General features: G+C 39.0%; 3 protein-coding genes across 3 annotated transcripts; all 3 read left to right on the forward strand.

Moving 5' to 3' along the window:
• Window positions 1-306: 306 nt before the first annotated feature.
• On the forward strand, window positions 307-2,421 carry LOC119901588 (transmembrane protein 220-like). Its single transcript, XM_038717157.1, has 6 exons — window positions 307-395; window positions 486-515; window positions 590-650; window positions 928-1,051; window positions 1,878-1,937; window positions 2,039-2,421. Exons 1-6 carry the CDS (start codon window positions 324-326, stop codon window positions 2,154-2,156), a joined length of 465 nt encoding a protein of 154 aa, XP_038573085.1. The 5' UTR covers window positions 307-323; the 3' UTR covers window positions 2,157-2,421.
• A 187-nt stretch (window positions 2,422-2,608) lies between these two features.
• LOC119901587 (protein SCO1 homolog, mitochondrial-like) lies at window positions 2,609-7,357 on the forward strand. The gene is made up of 7 exons (XM_038717156.1): window positions 2,609-2,881; window positions 4,154-4,273; window positions 5,194-5,284; window positions 5,412-5,609; window positions 5,714-5,806; window positions 6,656-6,771; window positions 6,871-7,357. Exons 1-7 carry the CDS (start codon window positions 2,717-2,719, stop codon window positions 7,003-7,005), a joined length of 918 nt encoding a protein of 305 aa, XP_038573084.1. The 5' UTR covers window positions 2,609-2,716; the 3' UTR covers window positions 7,006-7,357.
• A 7,761-nt stretch (window positions 7,358-15,118) lies between these two features.
• LOC119901589 (myosin-8-like) lies at window positions 15,119-25,620 on the forward strand. The gene is made up of 21 exons (XM_038717158.1): window positions 15,119-15,319; window positions 15,400-15,543; window positions 15,733-15,889; window positions 17,257-17,284; window positions 17,366-17,479; window positions 17,576-17,675; window positions 17,878-17,941; window positions 18,020-18,118; window positions 18,222-18,325; window positions 19,170-19,308; window positions 19,455-19,573; window positions 20,655-20,804; window positions 20,889-21,059; window positions 21,144-21,450; window positions 21,537-21,610; window positions 21,753-21,840; window positions 22,122-22,239; window positions 22,349-22,472; window positions 22,879-23,015; window positions 23,640-23,895; window positions 25,585-25,620. The coding sequence occupies exons 1-21, from the start codon at window positions 15,119-15,121 to the stop codon at window positions 25,618-25,620; spliced, it is 2,730 nt and encodes a 909-aa protein (XP_038573086.1).
• Window positions 25,621-25,973: the final 353 nt, after the last annotated feature.

A 25,973-nucleotide genomic window follows, 5' to 3' on the forward strand; every position in this document is an offset into this window, starting at 1 on the left:
TTTTTTCCCCACGCTAGTAGACAGCTTTGTCAGAGGACATATAAATAACAATATTGTAATCATAAACTGTATCTTTGGGTGCAGAGATGACAAAATTAGAGAAATCATTGAAGATCCGCCTATAATGATGGCCTGTGGTCCTAAAGGGGAGTGTGGCATTAAATAATTTTGGGAATTGTGGTCCGATCTGTGGTCCAAACATGTCAATACAGCATGCAGAATTCGTAGTTGACATCAAACAAACCCTTTCAGCAGCAAGACGCCCAGGCGGGGAGGTGAAAGGTTGGAAGCAATGGGGAAGTTTGTAGAGAGAACACCAAGTCATGGCTTTCTGTGATTTGGCAAGTCTGCACGTTTCCATGTCTTTATTCTTCGCTCTTGCAACATATGTTCAGGTGAGCGCTTAGTTTCTCATATATAGCCTATGGCATAATTTCCTACAAAGTCCGGATCATTAACGAAAACATACTGTGCCCCGATTTCAGATTAATGACCCGGACGCGGGGTTATGGATGGTGAGATTTCAAGCATTTCGCACATATAGTCTGTTTGTGATTTGTTATTTACACCACCTTTCTTTCTGTTCCAGGTGGGTTATAGTGTTCCTACAGTCCTGTGTGCGGTTATCGGCTGGAAACCCCATGTGACAGGTAGACACATACGTTTTTTACTGTCACTTCACTCAATGAACTGCACATTAAGAATTAAAGTGATACAGGGACTGTCTGTCCCAGTTTAGCCTGTTTTCCACACTTTACAGGCTGTTGAACTCTGCATGAATGCACATTTACAGAGCTGATAGCGCCATCAAGTGGCTTTATCATGACTGCACAGGTCACTAAAGCTCAACCTTAACATTCAGAAACTGCAGAGCTGATTTGTACATTTGACCCTTTTTTTTGCATGTTTTTCTTGGCTTCCTTGCAGAGACTTTGACCTGGAGGCGTGTTGCAGATCTCCATGTGATGATCTCCAGCGCCGTTGTTGCCATGTTGGCATGGAGTCTTAATAAAGAGCGAATCACAGAGATCTTACAACAGGAGGAGGGCAGGTAGACTCTGTCTTACTGTTGGACTGTTGCTTAAAGTAGCTGTGCAGTGTGCAGCACTGCAGTGATCTAACAAGCGTGCCAAACTTGTATGTGCATTTTGCACGTCAAAATTTTTTATATGTACATTTTTAAAAACAGACACCTCATCTCTCATTATATATTACTTGGATTATTTAAAGTGGATTCTTTAAAAATTATTACAAGAAAGTGAACGCAACAGGAAAGTCTGAGTATATATGATTGGAAAGAACCAGTGGGACAAGTTAAAAGCACAGAGATTTATTTTCTTATGTGCGATTACACTTACAATGTAATGCCAGACTCACAAACCGCTTTATTCACCAGGCTGTCAGGAAGCTGAACTCTCTCCCCTCTCTTCCACCCCCATTATGTCATATCTTACATTTTGCACCATCAAATGTATGTTTATCTTGCTACCAAAACTTGGTTTGCTGCAGTTTTTGTATATAGCAAATTTGCACTATTATATCATACAGGAAGTTTTTCGTCTTTGCTGTTTATTTTTGTATAAGTACCTTTTGTTTTGTTTTTAAACCAAAAATAACATCTAAGTCGTTTGTTTTTTTGTGCATTTTATTTAATTATTTCACTGTGTTCTTCATGTCTGGTACTTGTGGAGAAATTGACGACAAAGCTGACTGAATAGTTCAACACAATGAATTCAGGGTAACAGACCAACTACAGAAATGCTTAATGAATTTAATTACTGCTAATAAGGTATAACAAAATAGCTCATAAAATTGTAGGCATAACTGATTCAGGTAAACATAATAATGTGAATTTTAACCTATTTTTTCCCCTTTAGAGAATTCTCTGGTCTCACGTTGACGGTTGTTTGGCTGCTCCTGTGTCGCCACTCTGGAAGGTAAAATTAAGGTGTAACCAGGAGATGTATTTCTATTCTCACAAATAAAATTGGTGTAATGTACTGCAAAGAAGCTTTGTATGTGTCTCTTCTCTGTTCAGGGCTCCAGTCGGGACGCTCAGAGTCTCAACAGCTGTTGCAATCACGGTCCCCCTTCGTGTCCTGGCTTTACTACTTTATCAACAAGGAGCTGACATCAAACTGGCCTTCACATTGTAAAACTGTTATTTAGACATCAGCTTCTTGTCCCATTTTTGGCTTAAATATTCCTTTTTATTATGTTCTTTGACTGAAAAAAATCCACATGACAGCTATTAACAAACTAAAACTATTTCTTATCCAGTATTTACCTACACAAGCTGTTTTTTTTATATTGAAGTCTATTATAACCATAAATTCCAAGTACTTTAATATGCTTTCAAATAAAGTACAATGTATAAATACTATGAAATAACATAAATAAACTAATTAAATGTGAAAGTTACACGTTTATTTTTCTATGTAACAATATTTCCCTGCCCTCCAAGGGGCAGCAGAGAGCGCAAGGATGAAAGGACGATAGAAGAAGATGTATCATACGTCATTTCCTGTGTTAATGAGTAACTGCAAAGTAAACACTGATCTGAGAGCAGCCTTTTTTAGTTTGGACTGATATTTTTAACCTCACTTGGAAAATATAAAACTGACTCAGGGACAGCAGTTTTACGTTGTACCGTATCTATCATCACGTTTTCTACACCGCTTCCGTGTTTCAGCAGCGGTTCTGTAAAGGTCCAAACATGAGTGTTTTATATCACAGCCTGTGCTGCCGGTTGCTCCACAGTAACGTTAAAGTCTTACAAACATGTACTCAGACCCAAGCTGTCAGACTGGCACACCATGTTTTACGGAGAGAAACTGGACTGAAAGAAACACTGTCACCGCCCACAGTTCGCTGCTGCCTGGTAGGTCAAAGCTAGCTATCGATATCTGATGTACCACCAAACTCCATTTAGAAAATGGGCAATTTAGCGCACTCGTTAATAGCAAGTTCAACACCACGATTCGTAGCTAAAAAAACCACTTTAACCTTTAATTACCACCTGTCAGTTCGCGTACAACACACCATCTACATGGGAATTATCTTGATACTTGATAGGACAATTACTTATTTATTTCTATTCTGTTTTATTTATTCAATGTGTATTTTCTTGTATGTTGTGTGTTGTATCTGGAAGTGCTGTAACCATAGGTGTCATTTGCACTGAAAAATGGCTTGATTTTGTCCCCATCACTTTTTTTGAAAGCATTTGGTAAAAATGTTCTGGAAAAAAGCTTGCAGCAAGAAATTTTAAATAGCAAATGAAAATGCTTTGAGAAATGTTTAGAAAGAACTTGTAGTGCAATGTAAATATAGAAGAAACAAATGTGTATTGTGCAAAAAAAGAAATACAGAAGAAACAAATGTGTATTGTCTAAAAAAAGAACAGTAACTTAAGCTTAAAAAACAATCTAGTGATTATAAAATGATCTTGGCCAATGCAAAAGGACGACTAAATCATGCCTTCATGTGTGCCTTCAGGACAAAAATTTCTGAAAGCAATACAGAATGCCTGAGAGCCTTCCTATATTATATTTATATCACCTGCCACCTGAATGTTATTTTTTTCCCTTTACATAATTAAAGACATTTCCAATTGGTGCAGAAGAATTCACCAGAATGCAGGACATTAAGTGTTTAATGCTCAAAACTTTCTGGGGGATGACTCCCAGACCCCCTAATCCTATATATCTGCATTTAAGATGTCTTTAATATAGCTATGAAATATTGTCTCCATCTCATGAACCCAATATAGTGTATCATCACATTTCGTGAGCTAAGTGTCTTGTCACACACCTTATCTGAGCCCCAGTGTTCCCACCACTTTTCAACACAAAGTGACACCCTTGGCTGTAACAAATGGATTTCCCCAGTGTGGGATCAATAAAGTCTATCTTATCTTATTTAATCTCAAAACCTCACTTTTTCTTTCGTGCATCGCTTTTTTAAAATGCTGTTGAAATACTAGACAAAACATTTCTTACAGCTAACAATCTAATGAAATATTGTTGTCTGGATTGGAAAAAAAACTACAAATAATTTATAAAGCATCTCCAGATACACCACATGGCTAGATATTGGGATTTAAGGCTTCAACTCAACCAAATCTATTTTTCCTGTCTTTACTTATTAACAGGTGAATGTGAGTCCGTGGCACGCATGCAAACCAGCTCAGTGGCTGTATCAACACTCCGTGAGAACACTTTCCTCAATACCTCCACCGCCCTCATCAGGGGATAAGAAGAAGAAGTCTGGGGTAAGTGACAAAGGTTATTGTTAGAGTTGCAACCCCTCAGTTTTGACTTTCCTCAACTCTTAATTAACTGTGAATTCAGTTTCCAGGTTCAAATAGAGTATTCACATGTCACATACACCCTGAAATATAAAGGCTGCAGTTAGTAGAGGTTTTATTTGTCATGATGTAGTAACTTTGTCATGTTGCAGATGCAGTAAGCAGCAACTGCCTTTATATGCCAGTGTACTATTCAAATGTCTGTGATCGTGCATAAGCTGTTTGCAAGGATTTCTCTGATGTGGGTTTAAAAAGGCTACAACAAATATTTTAGGCTAAGGTTTCTAAAAGTTGTTGCTTTGTATGCATCTTTATTATTATTGAGGCGGAAACTTGTTAACTTCAAACTCCAGGAAAGAGCATCTAGGGAAGTGGTTTCATGAAGGTTTGATCTCCAGCTCCCCTCTTGGTTGTGTCTTTGAGCAGTAAACTGAATCCCTTATGTAGTGTCTACATTCACAGAAAATGTTATTAGTTTTTCAAAACCCTCCACCACACTGATTAATGAAATAACAGTATGGAAATGAAAAAGATATTTGGTAGCTTTAAATTAGACCATTGTCAAGGCCTTTAAAACGACATACAAATATCATGAGGCATGAGACAAAATCACCAGAGTGCACTTAAATGAAAAACAGGTGTCTTTCTGACCACAGAGAGAATATTTACAGTTTATTCTAACAATTTAAATATGCAAATAATGATCTGAGTTCGTTAGAGAGGAGAGTCTCTTAATTAATTATCTGCAACATGTGCTTCAGGCAGTCTGGGAAGGAAAACGCTTACAGATTGATTTCCGGGGTTTAGCTGACCCAAGATGCAGTTGTCTTCGACTGTAAAGATTCCTCCATGATTTTAGTTTTGTTGTTGTCTCCTCTCTAAAGCCTGTTACATGGAAATCTTTAGCAATAACATTTGCTATTGGAGGCGCTCTGCTTGGAGGGATGAAATATTTCAAGAAAGAAAAGGAAGAACGTAAGTATTTTATCTCTCGATGTACAGTGCGCATAAAGGGCATAAAATTGATGTGTAAAACATGTTGGTGAATTTAGTAAACAAAGCTAATTTAGCACATTTAATTATTAACTGTTAAATTTTGCAGTGATTGAAAAAGAGCGGACCAAATCTATTGGTCGACCAGCGCTGGGTGGTCCGTTCTCGCTCATCGATCACAACAACAAGCCCTGCAAGAGTGAGGACTTCCTCGGCCAGTGGGTCCTCATCTATTTCGGGTTCACTCACTGCCCGGACATCTGCCCGGATGAAATAGAGAAAATGATTGAAGTGGTGGATGAAATAGGTACTGTAATTGTTTTCATGAGGAATTATGAGACACAAGACACACTTTCCTGTCTTTTACCCTCATTCTCTCAAACATCTTGTTCTCATTTTGTTTTTCCACAGATAAAATAAAGTCTCTCCCAAACCTGACGCCTGTCCTCATCACCATTGATCCTGACAGGGACACACCAGAGGCCATGGCTGCATATGTGAAAGGTATATGTCGATGGAGTAAATTGTGGTTTAACAATAGGGTTGAATTACAGGGAATTGGGAATTGTCTGTGCTTGCGTGTTGAATATTCATATGTTCTAAAACAAAGACACCTTGTCCAAACCTCATTAATACTATTATGCAACTGTTGCAGCTAAATAGTAAAGTCCAACTTTAAAATACTGTTATAAATTACTATTACCGTAATGACATTTTTAGGTGCACCAGGTTTTTCCTAATTACTTTTATCAGAGCTGCAACAATTAATCGATTTTAAAGGGAAATTCTCTTTAAAATCACTAATCGAGAAAATTATCGACAGATTAATCGATGATGAAAATTGTCGTTCGTTGCAGCCTGATAAAATGAATTGTCCTCTTTCACACGTTAGCAAAGGACTGTGTACAGTTAATCCAGCAGTCACTTATATCTTAATAACTTCATGCAAAACTGGCAGTTTGAAGCCGCGCTGTCTGGCAAAATACTTAACTTTACACTTAAAGTGTAAAAGTCTGTAAAATGCAGGTGGTTCAACAAGTGGGTTATTTTAAGCCTCCATCCATCATTGATTCATTATCTGCATTGCTACGTTAAAATTATGGTGACAGATTTGACAGGAAAAAAATTATATATTCTGATAAAGTAGAACTGTGAATGACCGGATGAGTACAAAACACCAATATGTCTAATTATCCTAAAATATGTTTCAGCTGTGAAATGAATTTTGATCATTTAACCACAGATTAAACCACATTATTTACCTATATACTGGACTTTATCCCAGGTATTTATTATTAACAAATGAAGAGATAACTTGCATTATTTCTAATAGATACATTATTCATTTTTCAGAGTTTTCCCCGAAGCTGATTGGCCTGACGGGAACAAAAGCTCAGGTTGAGCAGGTTTCCAGATCCTACAGAGTTTACTACAGCCAGGGACCTAAGGATGAAGACAACGACTACATTGTGAGTTAAAACCTGCTCTGTTGTTATTTATACTACATGTCATAACAACACAAGGATAATATAGGAGAATAAAAAAACTCCACCTGTTTTTGTCTTTAGGTTGATCACACAATCATCATGTACCTTGTGGGACCCGACGGAGAATTTGTGGAGTATTTTGGACAGAACAAAAGAAGCGTGGAGATCACCAACTCAATAGCAGCACATATGAGAAAGTACAAGAAGGCGAAGTGAGCAGCAGCCCATTACTAGCCCCTCACGGACTGACAGATTCTGTCCTCAGGTGTTTGATTTTGTTTACTTAAATCACTCCTGCCGTCTTTTATTGGCACTCTGTATTTATTTTAAACATGTCTGCAGTACCATTCTTTTCTATGAGTGAGGTGCAGATGAAAACCGGTCTGACGCCTGATGCTTCTTCATTATTATCCATAATATATTTCATGCTTCTGCTGAATGGACATAATTTGGAAAAGTCTGCTTCAGTCTTAATAATGTGTACACATCCACTGCAATGAGCTCAACATCTCTCACATCTGATGCAAAGAATACTAAAGTACATTTTGTGATAAAATCTAAAATACAACTACGTGTTGTTGTTTTTTTTTGTGCTTGACCAGCAATACTTGTTATTTTACCATTAATGTCCAAATGCTCTGACTCCCAGTTGTAACAGTATAAAATACACTATAGCTGACTGCACTCCAAGTTTCACCTTGGTGGTTTATTTTTCTGGAAACCTTTACCAAATAATCATTTCACTAATGCTAAACTGTAGCTTTAAGCTTTGGAGAGATGGTAGTAACTGTAGAAAAATAAGACCTAGAAAGAGTTCATAAGAAAATGTGATGGCTGACAGATGAATTAATGATTGATAAGCCAACAAGTCACAGAGCAGGATTTGAACCCTAAACACCTTTTGGTTGGGAGGCAGCTATTCCAACTAGTGAGCTTGAAGTGTATATGTAGATTGGCAGATCTACATATACACCTCGGGCTCATAGATTGATAGATGACTTTATTAATTTCAATGGGAAATAACCTTTTGTATAATCTGTACTCTAGGAAAAGTGTTTTCTAGGCGGACAGTTGGCCAAATGCCACACTGTGTAAGCTAGGTTTTGGTGTGTGTAAGAATGAGTGAAAACTGACCGTGAAGAGTGAAAGCAATACCATATTTTATTCTTGTCTCAAAAACCACAGTTTTAGTATGGCAAAATGTTTCATCTTTATCTTTTTTTAAGCATTTGCATGTTGCTGAGTCCCTGCACCAGCCAGTAATCATCGGTAGTCCGTGTTGGACTGATCATCAGCTGATGAAGATAGAATTCAAAACACTGTTCTTTGAGCTTATAGCACCCGTAATTAAGTAATTTTAGACCGAGGTTAACCACAGATTGATAATGTCATTAAAAGCCTCACTGTTTGCTGGAGGAGGCTGATGACTTCCAGTATTAGTTTTAATTTTAACATTCCTCACATTGGAAATAATATATATTAACATTCAAGAGAAGCTACAGTGTGTTCAGAGAAACAATACACTTATTCTAACCTGAACTTGCCACCAGCCAGTATTGATTTATTAATATATTTTCTGCCTGCGCACCTGTCGTGTTCCCCCTTTAGAAATTGGATTAGAAAAGCAAACACAGCAGTTGTTCAGCTCTCCACAGCCAGACACCACGCTCATTCCTGGAGGAGAGAGTTACTTCTTGACTTTGTAATCTTGAACATTACTTAGGCTGCTCCATAATACAAACTAATTCTTTGGAGCTTTCGAGTATGTTGTGCCTTCACATTGGAAAAATAAAAACATTTTTTGGTAAATACTCATTTGCTTTGAATAAATCAAGACAACTCTTATATCTGTACAGTAAATAGCTTTAGCTTAGCATAAAGACTGGGGGGGAAACATCTAGCCTTGCTCTGCCTAATGGTAATACTATCCACCTACCAGCACCTTTTAAAGCTCAATAATTAACATCCTGTAAAAACAAGACTTCAAGTTACTACTTCCAGCTAAGAAATAGTAGTTTACCACTGCAACAAAATGGTTTTACACGTAAGATTACAATAATGTGGCGAGATAAAGACAATGTGACTTTTGTTAAACAGCAGCTAAATGATAAAAACACTGGATAACAATATCGTAAGTAGAGAAGAATTGTAATACTGAACAAGTCATGTCCGTTACAATATCGATCTGAAGTTTGCTAACATTAGCCACCACAAGCTAGTGGTCACACCGGACCAAAGGCTGTAGCAGCAAAGGTGTGTTGAGTCGAACAGTTTTTAACTTTTCATTTGCAATAAGAAGAGTTTGTTTTGAACATATTTGTAAAGTTTACAGTAATTGAATCTACTTTCCAGAGGCACACGTTTTGTATCACTTGTTGACACAAAATGGCAAAGTACATAATTTCTCATACAATAACTGCAACAACAGTAATGAAAATATACAGTAGTACATACAGTACTGAATACTACAAGTCTGTAGTACAGAACTGGGGCACAGCTCAGGATGTGGTGGAAGTCAAGGCCAACAAAACAATGGAAACGCAGCACAAGTAGGCCATACAACACAATCCCAAAAAGATATATTTAGGGATTTTTGAAGTGGGGCTGTATGAGGTACTAACCACAGTAGATGGCGGTCAGTGTGTCATACGAAAGGTAAGCAAGGTAGACTGGGCCAGAAGCAAAACATATTAAAGCCACCTAAAAGAAGGGCCCCTGAATAAAATCAATATCAGTTCAACTGATATGGATTTTTTTCAGTGGGCCTTTTCCGTGGCATAAATACGTTTTGCTGCTGGCCCTGTCCACAGCAGTACATTACTTACAACTCTCTGCTTCTCCAAACTGGGGACACGCTGACCGTCATCTACTGCAGGTTATACACTGACTATGGATAAGTACCTCATACAGCCCCGCTTCAAAAATCCCGAAATATCCCTCTAAAGAGATCAGCCAATGCTTTTAGCAACATTGACTTAAATTTAGTGCCTTAATTCAGCTGTGGTTCTCAAACTTTTTCACGTCAAGGATCCCTAAACTGACACAAATTAGACCACAGACCCTCACTTGATAAGATTTTGGCTTTTAGATGTTTTATTCCAGAAAGTGTATGAAATCCATGACCAAAATAGTCATGCATTCAGTCACTATGTTACTTATGGATGGAATTAAAGTGAAAATAAATGATTCCCCTTTTTGTTGGGGACCCACAGGAAACTCCTCAATGACCGCTGAGAACCACTGCCTTAATAGAGAAGAAAAGTTGGGTATAGACCATAGACTGTATATACAGACTAGACTGTATATAAGAAGTGGACGTAGTCATCATGACGTCACCTGTTGGTTTCTGGACTGCCATTTTGAAGCCTCGAGTTTGGCCGATAGGGCGCCGTCAGACATGAAACTAGCGATTGAGACCATAAACTCATTAGGAAAGTGTTTACTGAGGTAATAAATCAGGTGAGAAGTAGCCTCATTTTACTGTTGTTTCTAATGGAGCCGGACTTCTTTTTGCAAACAGAAGAGTCGCCCCCTGCTGGCCGTTCGATCGAATGCAGGTTTCGGGGACTTTCGCGTTCGCATCAATTTGCTGACCGGAAGCTTCCCGCTTGGTAAAGCTTGGCAAGCTCCCATTAACATTCTATGTGAAGCAACAAGTCTTCAGCGTGCAGCAGGATGGGATCACGGGTTGAGGGCAAAACTAAACAATGTGACCAGTGATTTATTGTCACTGAGACTTTTGAGTCACAGCTTCTGCAGAGTTTAATTTTTACTTGTGACCAGTGAAAATGAAAGCAAGATCTTAACTGCTTTTGAATAGACAACACGATTGATCTGCTAGGCCTCCAGGCTCCTCCGACGCCTCCCACAATCAGCCCGCTTGTGGGGAGAAGATCAATCGTGCTGTCTATCAAAATGTAGTGTAGTGCTTGCTTTGATGGTTGTTGCAGTTTGGGTTCACAAATGACACACATCGGTGAAGAAGCTGTGTTTGCTTAAAGTGCTGGATTTAATCTCGGACAGCAGCCTGTGAGTGAGATGTAAATCTTGTGACTCAAAGAAACCTTATGTTTTTTTCATCTTTTTGCTTTTTGAGAATAAGACATTTATCCCGTGTGTGTGGTTTGCAGTAGCTTTACTCCCAGGCTGGTCCTCATCTCTCCGGTTGACCCCCCTAATCCTGTTCAGATGCACCCGTCGTCAGATCTATTTTCCCGCAGGGTGAGGCAGCGGCCTCTCTCCAGCATAACCAGCTGATGGGGATTTTCTCTCTGCTTCTTCTCTTGTCCTGTGACCCTTGAATTCACATGTAGTGGCCTCCTCACAGTCAAACTTCCACACACACATATTTGCTGCCGTGTCGAGACGGGCTTGGCCCCGTCCTGGTCTGCCTGCCCGGGCCTTGCATGTCAACCCAGAGCCAATTATAATTGCAGCTGTTGCCAGACCTTCAAGTGACATTAAGAGACTATTAAGTCAGCACCAATTAGACTGTCTGTGATGGACTGCCAGACACAATGTTCATATCATACAGCTCTTTTCTCTCTAGAATACAATATTATCATCTGCTCAATCCAGCAGACTGAACTGTCTGTACTTGAAAAATAACAAGTTAGTTATTTTGAGGAATAACTAAATCCTTTTGGTTTTCTTCAGTTTGTTTGAATGTTCTGTAGCTGTAACAACTACAGGTAAGGCAGCAGAACAAGCAACAGTGAAGAAAAGGGCATATACATTAATGTCAGATAACTAACAAAGGAAGGTTTCAAGAGGGTGAAAATCTACTTGATTTTAATAGCGCAGAGATGTCAGTACTGGAGGGGAGTGTGGAAGTCTGCATGGGGAATAAGGTTCGCAATTGTAAAGACAGGAGGGGTGAAGACACACATATTCAGACCACAGATTGTCTATAAAGATGGACAACGCATCTCCTCTTCCTCCCACAGTACAAAAATGAAGCCAAAGTATACGGACGCTGCCATTTTGCCCTGGTGGAGCCAGAGTCTGGCAGTAGTGACCGGGGTTGGAGTCGCGGTATCAAGGTCCTGCCCATAAACCCGGCCGACTCAAATCTGTCAATCATAACATGAAACTTCCTTTTTATAGCATGGAATAACTAATTAAATCCAAACGTATCAGAAATATTAACACTTCAACAAACATCAGCTTGATAAAAACTACATAAAATGACTCTTTGGGGAGAATTTATTGGGCATGTACTTTTTGTCTTGCCCATGCCCCAACCGCTAACATCTTTATCTGAGAACATCTTTATATAGAGTCTATGGTTCAGACAGTCTCTCCTGGTAGGAATTCATAGTGTTGCACTCAGTTGGTTACATGAAAGTGACAAAAAGAGTTTTGTCATGAATCAAAAAAAAGAGATGAGAGAGACGCTCCTTTCTCATCCCTTTCTGAAGCTACTCAACCATCCAACAAGCAGTTCTGAAGAAGCATACTGGCACCTTTACGCCCTCTCTTTCAGAAAAGCCTGTATCTTGACGCTGCCGGTCTGTAGCGTTGCCTTTATTTATACAAAATAGTGTGTAGTCCTCCAGCCCAAGCCAAGATCCCCATCATCAATGGTTATTATCTCTCTCGACAAAGCTCCTCTTTTTGCCTGAAGGTTTTAAGAGTAAGAATCAATACTATTTACTTGTTTGGTTTTGAGACTCCAACAACACTGTTTTCTACAGAAACTGGCTTTTAAATTATGTTAAAGCTTAAGATGTTAATTCGTAACACCTCTCACTAATGCCTGGTTCCTCTGAACAGTGTTAAATAGCATAATGGATTTTTCTTTTCTTTCCTACCTCCTTCCTTCTGAGTTGGTGGCATTGGAGGGTCCTCAGCTGATCTAGTTCACCTGGGCCTTCAGGGTATAAGTGGGCCCATGTGCTCAATCCGTCTCTCTCGTCCCACAGCTCACATCCTCCTTACATCTTTTTCTAGTGGTTTGCACAGTCAACACTTCCAGAGCACACGTGCCACTCATCCATGCGTTGGTGATATTGCTTGTTTCCGCACTCAATTTTCTATTTGTGTTAATTAATTACTCTTGTTTGAAGTATTACCTTTGCGTGGACTCCCTTTCTTCAGATTTAAAGTAATACTGTATTTAATATCAAGGCAGAGAAAAACCCTCAAAGGATCAATATAAATTCACTGCTCACTCAGACAGATGAGGGTGAAGATAAAACACAATAGGCAAAGCTTCCTGTAACTCAGCCACATACTTGTGCTATATTGAGTTTGGTGACTGAGACATTAATAGAAACTTACTCAAAGGATTCAGAATTGATCTGTGGAGTTATGGTGGGTTTACTGTTGACATTGTGAGTTGGGAGATGGCTACACTACTACTACTTTAGTAGAGATACATGCAGTGCTTTGAATAGTGTCCTGCTGTGATCTACATTGCCAAAAAGTTTCGGATTGCCGGCCTTTACATGGACATGACGGTTATAGGGGCCACTGTGGCTCCTCCAGCCTTTGTCGAAGTGTCCTTGGGCAAGATACTGAATTGCCTCTGGTGGCTGTTCCACCAGTGTATGAATGTGTTAGTTTCTGTTTGAGCACTTGGGCTCAGTGAATGAATGTGTGTGAATGGTGAATGCAGTAGTGTAAAAAGCGCTTTTAGTGGTCGAAAAGACTAGAAAGGCGCTATACAAATACAGAGCATTTACAATGACATCCCATAATATGGAGTTGGCCCACCCTTTGCAGCTATAACAGATTCACCTCTTCTGGGAAGACTGTTTACAAGGCTGTTTACAAGGTTTAGGAGTGTGTTCGTGGGAATTTATGACCATTCTTCTGGAATGATCAACTTTCACTGAATTTCAATTGAATATGAAAATGGCACATGAAGACAAGCCAGAAATTTTTATTAAGAAATGTGATGCTACCAAGCCAACCAGTCCCAGTTCTTATGTAGTTAAATTTTTGGGTAGGCTACAACGTAGGGTACTTGGGTTATATGGGTTATATTTGATGCAGAAGATACAGCCGTGTTAGCAACTGCTGCTAGAAAGCGAAATGGTGCTTTGAGCGAAATGCTCATGTCTGATTTAGCAGATATAATGATTACCATGTTCACCATCTTGCTCATTAGCACTATACACAAAGCTGAGGATGATGGTAATGTCATTTGCTTTGCAGGTTACAAATCAAAGTACGGCAATCCGTCCTATAGTTTTTGTGACATTTCACTCAAAACCACCAGTTAGTGGCGCTAGAGGAAAAGTCAGGAGATCACCAAAGTCAGTAGGACATATTGTCTTGTAACCATGAATGTCTGTACAAACTTTTAGGATTCATCTGTTATGTAGGGACCATGATTAACTACAAAATTTCATTAAAGTTCATTCAAAAGAGATATTTATGTCCAGACCAAAGTTGTGAACCAACCGACCAACAGATTTTGCAGGATTTAACCAAATGGCTCATTTTAATCCAAAGCCAAATAACCAAACCAAAACAAAGGACACAAAATGCGACAAGATGCAGACGAGTGTTTATATCCAGATATATCATCTAAAATATATTAAGTACTAAGTACATTACAATCATAATAAAAACACAAAAGGCACACAATAAAACACAAAGCAGCAACCAAACACAAAAAAGATTCCAAGCAGACTTTACAAACATTGATGAATAATACTAAATATGTATCAAAACATATTTAATGATTAGAACCATGGTCAAAAAAATGTTGGTCGATAGAGACAGGCCTCTGTGTGCTAAATGTTGACCGCCGACACCGGCTGCTCCCAACACAAAACCCAACCAGTCGTGTGTGATCGGCTCTGCTCTCTAGACAGCCAATGCCAGAATGTCAGCGATGCCCAAACAGACCTAATCTTCCCTGATCCCAGAAAATTAGGCCCGCCGTGTCGGGACCGTAAGCCCTCTAAGCTGCCGTCCTTAGCATTCATTGCTTTTTAATGGGCAGTCTGAAGGATTACATTTGAAACCATTTAAAAGTGACACAATACGGCTAAACATAGACAGTTCAGAATACAAAATGGACATACTTGACTTTTCCAAGTTAGTGTAGCCAGATCTCCAAATATAGGAGAAGAAGGTGTCATGAAACAGGCCTGACCATAGCTTATAAAAGCTGCTAAAGTCTTGTTAGGGTGAGTGATGTCTGCGGTGTTCTTTTGAAACAAGAGCGGGGAATCTTATTCAAAAGCACTCAAACATTTGATGAAACTGTGACTCTGGTAAGTCTCATCCAATTTTTTAATTCTGACAACATCTCTTTACTTTTTAACTATTTGTGTGCACATGTGTTTGTCCCCGCTCACGCAGCTAGATAAAAATGAGTGATGTCGAGATGGAAATATTCGGGGTGGCTGCCCCGTACCTCCGCAAATCAGAACGGGAGAGAATCGCAGCCCAAAACATGGTGTTTGATGCCAAAACAGCCGTCTTTGTGCCTGACCCGAAGCAGGAGTATGTGAAGGGAAAAATCAAAAGCCAAGACGGTGCTAATGTCACTGTGGAGACTGAGAATGGAAAGGTGGGGGTATTTTGTGGTTTAGAAATCTGTCTGTTTTTATCTGTCATTCAAGTCACTGGACCTTTGAATTCACACTTCAGGTTGTCACTGTGCACCTGGATGACGTTCGCCCCATGAACCCTCCCAAGTTTGACAAGATCGAGGACATGGCCCTGCTGACGCATCTCCATGAACCGGCCGTGCTCTTCAACCTCAAGGAGCGCTACGCCGCCTGGATGATCTATGTAACTACAAAAGATGAACACACAAAGAAAATAAATTATCTTTCTAGTTCAAAATGTGTAGAAACCAAATAGATTTATTTTCTGTGGCAAACTTCATGTACATATTTTCATTACCATGACACCCAGGGTCCTTAAACTTGCTTCATAATTTCTTTATTTTGGTGTTTTTTCTCTCTCATGTATTCACAGACCTACTCTGGGCTCTTCTGTGTGACTGTGAACCCCTATAAGTGGCTTCCAGTCTACAACCCGGAGGTGGTGGCCGGGTACCGTGGAAAGAAACGGCAAGAGGCCCCCCCGCACATCTTCTCCATCTCTGACAACGCCTACCAGTTCGTGCTCACAGGTCCAGTCTCACCATGATATACAGTGTTACATTTTGAAATTAATACATATTATATTATTGGATGGGTGTTTATTATTTCCATAAAGCCTTTGTTGATCATATCTTATATTGTTAATCTGAATTTGCAAAGTAACTCTCAACTTAAGTTATCAAATAAATATAGTACAATGCAGTAAAAAAAACATTTGCCTTTGTATATACAAAGAAGGTTAAAGTCAAGGGCAGCTGGATTTGGTTGAAGATAAAAGAAGACGTTTTGTCCCTCATCCAAAGGACTTTTTCAGTTCTGACTGACTGTCTTCAACCAAGTCCAGTTGCCCTTGACTTTAACCTTCTTTGGATAACTATGACCTGGATGACTGGGAATCTAAAACAAATAACATATAATGGAAATACTCAAGTACAAGTACCTCAATACTGTACTTAAATACAGTACTTAAGTAAATGTACTTAGTTACTTTCCACCACTGATAATACCTGATATGTGCTCTTATATGAATGATGATTAAAAGCATCAAGGTAATGACAGAATACCCTCAGAAAAAAAACTTAAAGAACCTGAAAAGACATTTTACACTTGCTGTGAGTGATGATGAGGTCTTCCATGAATGCTTCAAGGAGTTTTGATTTCTGTATTCGTGTCTTTCTCTGTCCTCTTTGTCCTCTCGCTGATTTGAAGTCAGAGCGGCTCATTTTTAAAAAGATGGTGTCATGTACTTCCATGCAACAATCAGGATCTCTTAAAAAATAATAACTTATGCTACTTCTACTTATGTTTCTCTCTGAACTTTAACATTGATTGTTTATTGCTTATTTAGTGATGAAAACATTATATAATGGAGTAATATTCAAGATTTGAAACCAGGTTTTCTGGGGTTTTACAGCAACTATCAGAGTGTCTGGGGTAGGCAATTTATTTCGAAACATTTCTTGTTTTATTTGTTAAAAATTCTCTTTACATCTTGAAAGTAATCAAATAGTCAAATGGTCTGACACAAAAAGGAAAATATATCAGGATCTGTGTCTGTCACAGAACTGTAAAAAAAAAGATTGAAGAGGATACATACTAAAACTGAATTAAAATATTCATCAGGCACAACTATCAGGGTGGTTAATGAACGTTTGCTGCAGAAATGTCACATATAGTACACATTGAAACAAACAAAACATTTTACATGCTAAAGATTTATTTTGTTTTTATTTGTTTTTTCTCTTACTTTAAAAAAATATAATTGTATTGTTTATTAGCCTATATGTACTTTATACATATATTTTTTATTCCAATAAAACATTTTGAATTGAACTGAAATTGTAAAAATTACAGCTGAAATATACCAATGTTCACCCAGTTTCTTTCTCTGTAACAGATCGAGAGAACCAGTCTATCCTGATCACGTAAGTGCGACATCATGTGCTGCAACAGGTACTAAATATACATTATTTCTTATCACTCACCTCACACTGTACTTTTGTTAGTGGAGAATCTGGTGCGGGGAAGACTGTCAACACAAAGAGAGTCATCCAGTATTTTGCAACAATTGCATCATTCGGAGACTCCAGCAAAAAGAGCAAGCTGCCGGCAAAATGCAGGTTCAGTCCACCTATCTTCCATTCTAATAATATATTGATTAGCTATGTAACCATGTGTTGCAACAGCTCTTTTGAAGTTATTATTCATAATTTGAGTTTACAGGGGACTCTGGAGGATCAAATCATCCAGGCCAACCCTCTGCTGGAAGCTTTCGGCAACGCCAAGACTGTGAGAAACGACAACTCGTCTCGATTTGTAAGTTCAAATCTGATCAGTAAGGAAGATGAGAGCAGACAATTTTGCACATATTATTATAATTCATTTGCTATCCATGTTTTCTCTTGATAATAAAAAAAATGTTTGTTGACAAGATAATTAACTGCTGATCTTGAGATAAAAATGCAAATGATGACAGTTCAGTAATATATTGTAACTCATAATAATTTAACTTTTCCAGGGCAAATTCATCCGCATTCACTTTGGAACAAAGGGGAAGTTGGCATCAGCTGATATTGAAACTTGTAAGTTTGCTCAAATCACCGTTACTGATTTCCCACTGCTCTTGTAATAATATTTTATTTCCGTGTTTTTATGATCAGACCTTTTGGAAAAATCCAGAGTGACCTTTCAGCTGCCGGCAGAGAGGAGCTATCACATCTTTTATCAGATCATGTCAAACAGGAAGCCGGATTTAATAGGTAAATACGCTTTAAACTAGTTGTGAATGTGACTTTTGCCGCACTGCTACTGCAGCTGCTGAACCTGCATAAAGAGATCACTACTTTCTGTGTTTCATTCCAGAGATGCTGCTGATAACCACCAATCCATATGACTACCCTTTCATCAGCCAGGGTGAAATCACTGTGCTGAGCATCAATGATCCCGAGGAGCTGATGGCCACAGATGTGAGTGCACCATGTAGATATATTTTATCATATTGGAAATATATGCAAAGAAAATAATTTTCTTAAATAGTTTAATGTAGTGAGCTTTTTCAACTCTTAAAAAATGGACAAAGCTTCAGTGTGGCAACATCACAGCTTCACTTCTGTACACTTTTTAAGCTCAGTATGTGCTTTACGTGTCCATGTGTCTACATCATGGGTCTAAACTCAAATAACGTATTTTATTCGTTCTGATTGATTGCCATCATTCATTTGGACAGAAAATCATGTTAAACCATAACAGAAGATCATCAAACTGTATCATAAGGATCACAATCAGAACCAGATAAAAGGAATCTGCCTTGGTGTTTTGGTGCACAACAGTGAACATAGTAGGCAGGTACTGGAAAAGTCAACAATCATAAACAAAAAACAAGTATTTAAAATATATAAAATAAAGAGCCGGACAGTGTTTGAAACAAAGAGGATGCCAAATGTAGTGTCTCAAAAAGTTTCTGTCTAGGGTAGGAGGTGTCAGCCATAATCCTGCCTGCTCGCCTCTGGCTCCTGGAAACTGTAAAGGTCCTGGAGGTATGGCAGATTAGAGTTACTCACCTTCTCAGCAGAGCGAATTATACGCTGTAAAGTGAAAACTTCCACTTAAAGTTGATAATATTATATTATCGGTAAACTAAGACCGACCTGTCCAGGGTGTACCCTGCCTTTCGCCTGATGTCAGCTGGGATTGGCTCCAGCCCTCCACGACCCTGTACGCAGGATAAGGGGTTGACGATGGATGGATGAATGGTAAACTAAGACTAACAATACTAATCACAACGCTTTAACATCTGTGTCTGTTCCTCAGAGTGCCATTGACATCCTGGGGTTTAACACGGAGGAAAAGGTGGGCATCTACAAGCTGACTGGAGCTGTAATGCACAACGGGAACATGAAGTTCAAGCAGAAGCAGCGGGAGGAGCAGGCGGAGCCCGATGGCAGTGAGGGTGAGACGTCTGAGCTGTTACTCCACATTTAAACTTCACTGTGGCAACATTACAGTTTCACTCTTAACGCTATCATAATTTTCCTACTTCACATTTTTAAGCATAGTATGTGCTTCACATGACTAAGTCTGATTTATCTCCCACAGTGGCGGACAAAGTTGCCTACCTCATGGGTCTAAACTCAGCTGACTTGCTGAAAGCGCTGTGTTATCCCCGAGTGAAGGTTGGCAATGAGTATGTCACCAAAGGCCAGACTCCGCAGCAGGTACAGCTGACATGTTTTTACATCTGAAAGCATGTTTTAATCATGTTCAGTGTGAATAAAAAATAATTAAAAAGTAGGGCTGGGCAACAATTACAAATTTTAATAACAATGTGATTAATCGCATAGTTATGCGCAAAATTGAATACTGAATTCTAAAGTAGTGTATTGCGCATTTTTTATTTAAATGTACTGCTATATACACAAAAGTGCAATAACATGTGGTTTGCAAACACAATAAACGCATAAGGTACTTTTTATCAGCAGTATTCCCTTTACACAGTAGCAATAAAATATTTCTTGTTAATCTCAACTTAAACATTAATGTAATTGATTCAAGTATTTAACCAAAGCTATTTGTCTGGACACTCAGGCATTACCTTTTATCTAACTTCCAGAGTCCAGAGCCATGATCGTAACATCATAACAGGCACCTTCTGAGCAACAGGTTAACAAATATAAATCTGTATTCTTGTTTTTTTTTTCTGAACAGGTATCAGCAGAAACATTTTTTCTTTTATCAGTTGTAGATCTCGTGCTGTATTTGATGCTTTGTTGATGCTTATATGTTGTTTCTCAAATATAAGTTGCTTTGGATAAAAGCGTCAGCCAAATGAGTAAATGTAAATTTAAATGTTATCAGGGAGCAGCGTAAACAGTCTATGTTCAGTAGCAAGTGTCACTATTAGAGTGAGGTGACTTGCTCGATTTAAAGCCTCTACTCGCCCATTCAGAAATTCAAGCCCGCCCTACTCTGCTTCTGATTGGCTAGTAGTCCTTAACTAGGAACTGCACATGTGCAGCTCCCAACAAAGATCATGTGGAGGCAAGATGCATCACTCCATAACTAAAACGAAGCGTTCAACACACAGGGTGAAAAGAGGAGCTGTAGCAATGTGCAGTATGACAACAATATGGTGTTTTTTGAAAATTAAACCATGTAAACCTGTTCTGGTACAACCCCTAAATAAGATTTTGAACCTGAAAATGATCATAATATGACCTCTTTAAATAATTAATGCGTTAATGCGATATAACACGTTAACTTGCCCAGCCCTAATAAAAAGATTATGTTTGATTATAGGTGAACAACGCCATGGGTGCCCTGTCTAAGGCCGTGTATGAGAAGCTGTTCATGTGGATGGTCACGAGGATCAACCAGCAGCTCGACACCAAACTCCCAAGACAGCATTTTATTGGCGTCCTGGATATTGCAGGGTTTGAGATCTTCGAGGTAAACGGGATTAACACAACAATAAATAAAACACGTTCTTTTCACGTATCTTTATATTTATTTATTCTATGTGGTTTAATTCAGATGAACAGCCTGGAGCAGCTGTGCATCAACTTTACAAATGAGAAGCTGCAACAGTTTTTTAACCACCACATGTTTGTGTTGGAGCAAGAGGAATACAAAAAGGAAGGAATTGTGTGGGAGTTCATTGACTTCGGCATGGACTTGGCAGCCTGCATTGAGCTCATTGAAAAGGTACGTCACCTTTTGATGAACACAAATATTTATATCAACAGGAGATGCACGCTTTCCAAGACTAATCAGCTTTCTGTTCTGCAGCCGATGGGTATTTTTTCAATTCTCGAAGAGGAGTGCATGTTTCCAAAGGCGACAGATGGCTCCTTCAAGAACAAGCTGTTCGACCAACACCTGGGGAAGACCAGCATCTTTCAGAAGCCCAAGCACTGCAAAGGAAAAGCAGAAGCCCACTTCTCGCTGATGCATTATGCCGGAACTGTAGACTACAATATCAGCGGCTGGCTGGAAAAAAATAAAGACCCTCTAAATGACACTGTGGTGCAACTTTACCAAAAAGCTTCCCTTAAGCTGCTCTCTCAGCTCTTTGCCACATATGCCACTTCTGCCGGTCAGTTCACAGACATATTACAGTAAGATGTTGCTGGCCATATAGTTTACGACATCGGTTATGTTGCTTCTCTTGTGTTTCTGTAGCTGCTGCTGATGGAAGTAAGAGAAGTTTCAAGAAAAAGGGCTCCTCTTTCCAGACAGTTTCTGCACTTTTCAGGGTAAGATTCAGAAACTCAGTGTCCCTGGTAGACTCCTAACCTTGGTTAATGTCCGTGCATCGGTCTCACTACCTGACATGTAACCTTTTCTTTAAGTTAAGATCAAGACTGATTGTTAAGAGACCTGTTTTATCTCATGCAGGAAAATCTAAATAAACTGATGGCCAACCTCAGATCCACACATCCACACTTTGTAAGATGCATTATCCCCAATGAAACCAAAACACCAGGTAAGGTTCAAAGTGATAGAGTCTTTACATTTTATTTTTGATTAAAGAAATTAGATATAGCGTGTTAATTAGTGAGACATTCATGTAGAAAGATTTTGTTACCTTTGTTATAGAGCCATGTTAGCGGTTTTCCCCTGTTTCCAATTTCTTCATGCTAAGTTAACCAGCTGCTGGCTCCAGCTAATTACAAACATGAGAGTAGTATCAATTTCCTCCTCTAACTCTTCTAAAGACTGTGTTTGTTTACCTAAAATATTGGACTATGACTTTAACACATGTAGGGTCCATGGACCACCATCTGGTCCTTCACCAGTTACGCTGTAACGGCGTGCTGGAAGGTATCAGGATTTGCAGAAAGGGATTCCCAAGCAGGATCCTCTATGGAGATTTCAGGCAGAGGTGATGCACCGCACTTTGTTTATGTTGTCTGGGGGGATTACACACACACACACACACATGACAAAACACTGAAACTCACCTGTTTGAGGTTGAACTGTCTCTGTGAAAGGTACCGGATTCTGAATGCCAGTGCGATCCCTGAGGGGCAGTTTATTGACAGCAAGAAGGCGTCAGAGAAACTACTCTCCTCCATTGATGTGGACCATGCTCAGTATAGATTTGGATACACAAAGGTATTTCATCTGAAAATTCTGACAATGTGTGTTTCTGTATGTGAACTTAATACAGTTTCTCAAATATCAGACAGAAGCCTCTGATATGGTTTCTCTCTGAGTCCAGCTACTTACAGTAAAAAAGTAAAACCATACACTGTGACATAATAAATTGAATTGTTCTGTAATATGACATGCCATTTAATTAAATTCATTCATTCATTTAAAGGCTTAATGGATTCCAGAGACTGCCCCCATATATCAGCTGCTAAACCACCCTAAATAATGGAATCAGTCTGACCTTTAATGGACCGTTTTAGATTCCCATCATGGACTTTGGACAGGACATAGGGTTTAATCTGCCCCAAGCAACCCAACTGATACTATATTCATTTCCATTGACATGTTGTATCTTCACAACACACAGGTTTTTTTCAAAGCTGGCCTGCTGGGTCTTCTAGAGGAGATGAGGGATGAACGTCTGGCTGTGCTGATAACTCGCATACAGGCTGTGTCCAGAGGTTATGTCACCAGGCTGAGGTTCAAGGAGATGGCAAAGAAAAGGTCTGACAAATCAACATCTTTCTTAAACTTGCAACTTTAGTTTAATTAATATGTCCTTACAGAATGAGCCATAGAAAAACGAGAGACGGCCGATAGAAACAAATTAAAGAGCAGAGCGGAGTTATTTGATATTTACGAAAGTTATTAACTTTTAACTCAAACATTTTAAGATATGAGTGGAAAGTTTTTTTCTTGCTGCTGCGTTTTGAGTCAAATGTTTTTTAACTGCTACTTCAGCAGACTATAAAAAAGAAATATTACTGGGACCACTACAGAAAATTGCAAATGAACAGACGCTAAACAAGGACAAACTGCACTCAGCTGTAAAACTTGATGGGTGTGTTTGCGCTGTGGTGTGTAGTGGTGGCAAGTGATGCACAATTCACGGTGCTGCAATCCATTCTTTGTGTATTTGCCCCCCATTTTTCAGAAATTTTGGTTATGTAGTTAAATATCTTAAGGTGACGCATCTTGAAAAAGTTTCTGTTCTTTCTCCACAAGTACTTCTTTGTTTTGTTTTGTCTTTTTGTTTTAAATTATGTATGGAAAGCCTTAGAAAGGTCATCAGTTTTTCATGACAACATTGTTTATTGAATATTGTTTTTTTCCTTTTTCACACTGTAGAGAGTCCATCTTCATCATCCAATACAACATCCGTTCATTCATGAATGTGAAGAACTGGCCTTGGATGAGGCTCTACTTCAAGATAAAGCCTCTGTTACGAAGTGCGGAGGCCGAGAAGGAGATGCAGACCATGAAAGAGGAATTCTCACGACTCAAAGAGGAGTTTGCAAAGTCAGAGGCCAGGAGGAAGGAGCTGGAGGAGAAAATGGTCACGCTCGTCCAGGAGAAAAATGACCTTTACCTTCAAATCCAAGCAGTATGTAAACATTCAACCATGAATAGAACAAAGGGTCTGTTTGTATTGATTTAATTCTGTCAGATAAAGAGATTAGGAGAGAAAATACTGAAGTTTAGCAGCTACATAATCAATATAATGTGGGATTAAAGGAGGTGTCATTGATCTCGCAGGGGATATAATCTTTTTTTAACTTTGTTGCTTTTTAAAGTGCTCCACATACAAAACACATACAGAACACACATGCCCCCTCAAAATAAACAAATAAATAGATACAATAGATAAATGTAAAATACATCAAGGAAGGACTAAACGCAGTAAACTCAAATAATAAAAGTTAACAGCATTTTCACTGTACTGGTAACAAATTTATTAAAGTCAGTAACTGAAATAATAGCTATATTACATTGGAGTTTACAGTATAAAATTAGAAAAATTATTAAAATTAATTAATAAGAACATTAAATTCAAGAGAGACTATCCTAATTCTCAGGGTCTATCAGAGTGAGATATTTAAGCAATACCATGATCCTATAATCACATCGGACGGAAATAGCAAAATAGCACTTTCGGTGTTTGGCCTAATAGTCAAAAGGTCAAATAAATTTTACCAAACAATTACGTTGACATGTCAGCAGTGTGGAAGCCTTTTAAATTGTCGAAAAGACGCAAAAATGGCCATTTGCAGACACTGTTATGCTGAATTGTCTCCTGGCACATCCCTCTCTGGCTGACTTCTTAGAAAAGGCAACAAACAGTCTGACCCACTTTGAGTGTTTCTGTCAGTCGTTGTGAGAAGGCGATAAGCTAGCCACACCTAATTTGAGTGCACACACATTCAAGCCTTTATGGTAAATCCACTGTGACGGACCAGTGCGAGCTGACAGGCAGGTTAGCGACTTTATCCTGTTAGATTCTCTCTTTACAAAGACAAGTGTTGCAGTATGAGAGTCCTACCTGAGAGAGGCTGTGAAGTCTTCATGTTACTCGATCGAGAACCACATTCAACATTATTATCATATTGGGTCAGACTTTCTGAATTTAGAGCGAGGATACACATGTGACAACGACAGTTTTTAAAATAAGGCATCTATACAGGATTAATAAGGATAAGGTATAAATAAGATTAATGGATTATATTCACAGAAAGTATAAAACATATTACATGTATCCATTAAAAGTAATGGACACGTCATTTACTTTAGTGGACCCTCTTTAGCCTCGGACCCCCACACCATAGTCCTCCAAATCCTGTGGAACACAGAGTAAAAAGCACAAGTTGACTTTTTTTTAGCAGTGGTAAAAAAGTGAATGTACTTGTTCGGTGTTCGGTATTCAGCAATCTTTTCATTATTTCGGTTTCAGTTTCGGCCAAGAATTTTCATTTTGGTGCATCCCTAATTCTAGCTCCTCCTCTACGAATCTCAGAAAGGGATGGCAAATCCTGCAGAATATGCCATATGAACTCGTAGTGTGTGCTTAATTTTTTCTAACCTCTGATAATATATTCCTGACCCTGCAGATGAGATGGAGGAATTGCGTCTTTACATTCCAGTAGAATTAGACCACGAGCAAGCGGCGTACAGAATGCCAATGCTGGAGCTTATTCAAAGTGTGTGTTGAAAGTGTCCTAAACCAGATCCATCATCTGTAGATGAACTGTTCACTTTTAGTGCACTGTTAATGCACCACTGTGTCCCTGCTCTTAAGGAGAGGGAGAACCTGTGCGATGCGAGGAGAGTGTGAAGCTTGATAAAGAGCAAAATCCACCTGGAGGCCAAAGTCAAAGAGTTCTCCGAGAGGATGGAGAAGAGGAGGAGATCAACTCCGAAGTCACCGCTAAGAAGAGGAAGCTGGAGGACTAATGTTCGGAGCTCAAAAGAGACACGACGACCTGGACTCACCATCGCCAAAGTGGAGAAGAGAAATATGCCACAGAAAATAAGGTGCCGTCGATGGTTTTCATCATGTAAAACCTTAAACAGTATTAACACACTAACTTAAAAATGCTTCTCTCCCTTAAGATTTGTGGAGGAGCTTAGCACTCTTGAGGAAACCTGCTGAAGTCTTCAAAGGACATCAAAGCTTTGCAGGAGGTG

The sequence above is a fragment of the Micropterus salmoides genome, unplaced genomic scaffold, assembly GCF_014851395.1.
Source record: "Micropterus salmoides isolate LMB-PRFRI ecotype aquatic unplaced genomic scaffold, ASM1485139v1 Ms_hic_scaffold_1398, whole genome shotgun sequence".
Lineage (NCBI taxonomy): Eukaryota > Metazoa > Chordata > Actinopteri > Centrarchiformes > Centrarchidae > Micropterus > Micropterus salmoides.